This window comes from Morone saxatilis, unplaced genomic scaffold (genome assembly GCF_004916995.1).
Source record: "Morone saxatilis isolate NCDOM2014 unplaced genomic scaffold, NCSU_SB_2.0 Contig21, whole genome shotgun sequence".
Taxonomy (NCBI): domain Eukaryota; kingdom Metazoa; phylum Chordata; class Actinopteri; family Moronidae; genus Morone; species Morone saxatilis.
In genome coordinates, this window is record NW_023339774.1 from 2916232 (window position 1) to 2921496 (window position 5265).

Here is a 5265-nt window from a genome sequence, read left to right on the forward strand (position 1 = left end):
TCCGTTAGAATCCCATTTTATTTAAGTGCAGTTTATTTGTATTAGTTGAGTAGTATTTTCACAGGAAGAGGCGGAACAGACCAACACGATGAGAAGCCGAGGTATTTCTGACCCACCAATCACAATCAACTGATGGAGGAGGCTGCTGCCACGTTGCAGACCCAGCTCTGTTTCTGTCTGGCGAGAAGAAAAATGTTCCCAAATACATGGAAAGTGCACAAAAGCGGCGCTGTTGTTTTTGTGACTGACATTTGAACCTACCAGTAACGGTATAACCATCACCCAACCAGCAGCAGTCAGGATGGATCCGGTAAAATGATGGGAGAAGTGGAGTGTGTGGCAGCGCTGCATTAAACATTATTGGGATGTACTCTACCTATACTGTTCTCACTTTAAAACTAACATCCACAGACTGATCTACTGACATCACAGGAACACAAACGTTCTGTATCCGTCACTGACTGTTGCTATTTTGATACGTTTTCCACAGAAACATTGCATTAAAAAAACAAAATCAAAGAAAAAAAAATTAGAGACCTTATTTCATAGTTGCGAGAACAGATTAAGTTGTGCGAAAGATAAAATTACGAGATAGTGTCTCTATTTTTTTGTCTTTGATGAATGTGCTTCCATAGTCTTCTTAGGTGTTCGTCCAGGTTTGTTTTGAGGGAATCTTGTTTTTATTCCTGTCAATCTAACCTGCAGAGTTTCATACAGACAGATCTGACAGGATTGATTTCATGACTGGCTGGTGGACTGTGTACCAACAAATGTTTAACTTAAAATGTGTGATTATGCAGCTTTGTCATTTGTCATCTGCAACTACATTTTATGTTTTTTACTATGTTGTTATTTAGCAGCATTCAAGATCACATTTGAGACAGTGTTATATTTTTCTTAGAACTTGTAGACACAATCACAATAAACTACAGTGTCTATTAATTACTTAATTTGGAGGAATACAAGGATGAAGCAGTGAAGTTTGAGGCGGAGCACAGCAGGTGGGGTTTCTAACTGTCTGTGGTGAGACATCATGCAGCTCACTGAAGATTTAACTCTTCGTGATCCAGGATGATACAGAACATAAAACAACTTATGGGACAAAACGTCAAATTCTTGTTCTTTGATTAATATTGTAATGGCACGTTTTATAGCTAACAGAGCGCTGCCACATGCCAGGTCAGAGTGTGTGTGTGTGTGTGTGTGTGTGTGTCTGTCTGTGTGTGTGTGTGTCTGTGTCTGTCTGTCTGTTCAGGGTCGGCAGCGCTGGATGAATCGAGGGTACAGACAGACGTCTCGGATGTGATGTCTGTTCAGCATCCAGGTGAGGAAACGCTCCAGACCGAGACCGTAACCGCCGTGAGGACATGTGCCATACTTCCTCTGAAACACACACACACACACACAGAGCAGACTGTTAATACACACCGTTACTGAAACACACAGTAAGGCAAGGGGCCCACTCATACTAACGGGCAAGGTCTAGACAGATGTGGAGAATCCACAGGTGAGCAGGGCTATGGTGCAACAAAGCCAAACAAACAGAAAAGAAGCTCTCAGTTGGTCTGTTACCTGGTCAGTGTACCAGTAGTACGGGGTCGGGTCGATTCCCTCCCTCTTGTATCCCTCCAGCAGCTCTTCAGAGTCCCAGATACGCATCGAGCCTCCGACAATCTCGCCCACGTTTGGCATCAACACGTCAACCTGCAGCACAGACGAACGCACAGCTCATCAGTTAGACAATAAGGCTTCCTGCACAGCTTAAAGGTGGCACCCAAAGGTCTGCCTTTAGGTGGTGTATCACTTTAAGGGCCCCAGTTCCCACCTCAGCTCCATTTAGGTTAGAGCGCTATACACTGTAATACAACAGAAATGTGTCGAGATGTTGCCGTACAGTTTATACTTGTATCATCTCTCTGGCTGTATTACATCATTGCGGGCAGTGTTGTAAACCAATGAGCTGGCTGCATTAGCCAGAATTTGTGAACAGCCAAACAAAAATGGTTTGGTTTTATCAACAGATAGAATAGAGCGCAAGGGCTTGCAGTGTGAATGTATCATGTAATAATGTATCAAAGATAAAAACGATGTATTTGTTGGTTGCTAGTGACCCTGTGGCTTTATGGATGGACGTGTTGGTCGGTCGGTTGTTCCACCAGTTTGAGTCCAGACTGAAATATCTCAACAACAACTGGAAGGATGGAATTTGGTGCACTGACTTTTCCTCTAACCCCATGGAGTCGATTTGTCCAATAATGTATGACCAAATACTTGCAGAACTAATAATATTCCAATCAGCCTTTTGTTTGGTGTTAATTTGCCAATGTTAGCATGCTAACATGTTAAAATGATGGTGGACATGGTAAACACTGTAAACAGCGTTGTTACAGCTGTACCCAAGTACCTCACAGAGGCGCTAGCATGGCTGGAAACTCTTAATCTTATATATGTGTTCAAAGCTGGATGTATTAAGGAAGAACCGGATTTAGCGTGTGATGCTGGTCTCCGTTCGTTCCTTTGGAAGTTGCTCAGTGGTGCATGGAGTCAAAACAGCCGCTACCTGCAGCACAGACACTGCCCAGATAAATCCGTACACCAGAGACTTCTGCCTGCCGAGCTGGCTAGCTTTCAGTTCAGCCCCTTGCTAACTTGAACAGGGATAAAATGATGAGTCGTGTGGCTCTACTAGACTTTATGTTATCAGACTTAATGTTATTAGGTTTATAAAAGATCTAATTCATACTGTCCACCCACTTCAAATGTCAAAAATACATTTAGGTAGATGCCCTAAGTTCAGTTAGATTGATGTTGAGGTTCGTACCGACTCAGTGAGGCGTTTGTCATCAGCACAGCGCTGCATGTAGAAGGACTTGATCTCAGCAGGGAAACGACAGAGCAGGATGGTCTCGTTGATGGAGTCTGTCATCAACCTCTCTGGAGCCTCGGGGATGTCCTGACAGTAACAAATCAAAACAGAGAGGTTAATATCAGGCCACAAAAACTAAAAACGGGGTTTTTACCAATAAAATCAAGACATAAAACGTTTATTAAAGTATGTTTGAGTAATTATTTCTTCAAGTAATGTTGGTATGAATGTAGCGACACAAATATCTTGAGCCCTGTGAGCTCACAGAAACAGGAGACAAGTGTGGTCACGTGTTTCTGACATATATTAGAGCTCCAGTTGACCACAAGGACAGCTGTTCCCCCTACAGGACAGTCTACAAACTGCAGGGGAGCTGAGACCTTTATTAGACTGGGTCTGCTGACCTGCTGCTCCACAGACGCTCAACGAAGAAAACAAGTGAACTTCACACTGAGAACAGCACGAGCTCACTTTACTTGTCATGAAGAGCACTACCAGGTCTGGGAGAGCAGTTGTAAAATGTCTTCTGTGGCTCTGGAGGAGCTTTGTCAAAGTCTGTTTTTACGTAAAAACTCATATTCTAATAACTATACTAATAATAGGATTACTTGAACCGAATTGTGGGCTACTTTTATAAGTGTCAATTATGAGAAATCTGCTGACAATAACTAAAGTGTTAGATATTCTGAGGGGTGTGTGTATTTCGTACCTCTCCAAACTCGTAGTAGGTGCCGTCGTCCTTCTTGACGTCGTGCTCTCTGAGCCACTCGATGGCTTCAGTGTAGTTCATCCTCTTAAACGGCCTCTTGGGGGGTTTAAAGTTCTGGAAAAAGCGATCAAAGAAAATATCAACATTGTTAGAAAATCACTATGGAATATCAAATATCAAATATGAAGTCCATCTGCTAAACATCGTGTGATCAAAAGCTCCAGAACAGCTACAAAGAGGGCTGTAAAGTGAGACCGTTTAATCAACTGCTGTTAACAAGAATGAACTTTCAAGTTCTCCACGGTTACTGATCGTATCCGTCTATCATCAGAATGTATAATTAATGAACGTTCTATCAATCCTCACTTTGTTTCAGCAGCACACCGTTTTAGTTTAAACACACATTAAAACAGCTGACGTACGGGGTTGATGTCATAGAGCAGCGAGGCGGTGGGGGATTTGAGCACTCGGTCCACCACGTCACACACCAGATCCTCCAGTCTGTTCAGTAGATCCTCAAAAGACATGAAGGGACACTCGGCCTCGATGTGAGTGTACCTGAACACAGAAAACAACTCAATAATCGTACAGAAATAAATACTCAATGCAGGAGGCTTAAAAGCTCAGTTTCAGAAGACAGAAAACACTTTCATCAGCGTACAGAGATGAGATGTGGTGAAATCTACAGTTTGAGACTGTAGTGTAAATAATTTTACTTATTTATTTATCCATTTATATTTAATTTTGCAATTTGATTTCCTGTACTTTGCAGCTACAGTAAGCTACAGTAGCAGCACTAACAAATGTGTTATCAGCAGACAGCACTCAACTTATACACAGCTATGCACACGTAAACCCACTACTGCACTAGGTTGACGCCTATAAGGCTTGGGATTGGACGTCACACAACATTCAAGGTGCTCAGGATTAACCCACAGTGGGACTCACAGTGGAAAGTTTAAAGAGGATCAAAATGGAACACTGTGGAACCATGGAAGGCAACCTGTAGCGTCTGAAGACAAAAACAGCTCATCTAAGGTAACAAACACAAGGTTTCCTATATTCAGGTGATTATACACTAATAAAGACATACCTATCAATATTCTATTTCTGCCAATAGATCCTCCTCAATGTTACACACTGCACCTTTAAATCCTGTCAGGCACCTCTTAATATGTTCATTGGTGTCATCAGTTTACCCAGAACACTGATTGAAAACTAACCTTTTCTTTAAGTGTTTAAGTTGTTGTTGTTGTTGTTGTTGTCTGCGGGACACTAATGTGGCAATTACCCCAGCTGTGTGCCTTCAGGGCAAATATTTGGGTGAGGCCAAAGTGTGCGCTGGTGTCAGTGACAGACAGTTGCTGTCGTGAATTTTAGAAATCTACTTCAATAATAAGGTCTTTACAGTACAGGGGAAAGCTATCAGAGCTGCAACAATTAGTTGATCAATCAATTAGTTGTCAACTGTTAAATTAATTAATACTATTTTAACAACCCATTTATCATTTATCCAAATTCTCAACTTCAGCTTCAGCTCAAACGTGCTTTCTTTTGTCCTCTCTGACAGTAATCTGAATATCTCTGGGTTGTGCACAAAACAAGGCATTTGAGGACGTCACCTCTGGTTTTGGGAAGCACTGATCATTCAAAATTTTATGGAGCAAACAACTTATTGATTAATTGAGAA

General features: G+C 41.9%; 1 protein-coding gene across 1 annotated transcript in view; it reads right to left on the bottom strand.

Annotated features, from left to right (window-relative positions):
• The window catches only part of nars1 (asparaginyl-tRNA synthetase 1), a gene marked incomplete in the record, with an annotated part of 10834 nt that continues 5569 nt past the window's right edge, over positions 1–5265 (bottom strand). The window contains 5 exon segments of the mRNA XM_035667852.1: positions 1–1383; positions 1573–1704; positions 2822–2953; positions 3576–3689; positions 3998–4133. Of these exon segments, the coding sequence (XP_035523745.1) occupies positions 1252–1383; positions 1573–1704; positions 2822–2953; positions 3576–3689; positions 3998–4133 (646 nt within the window).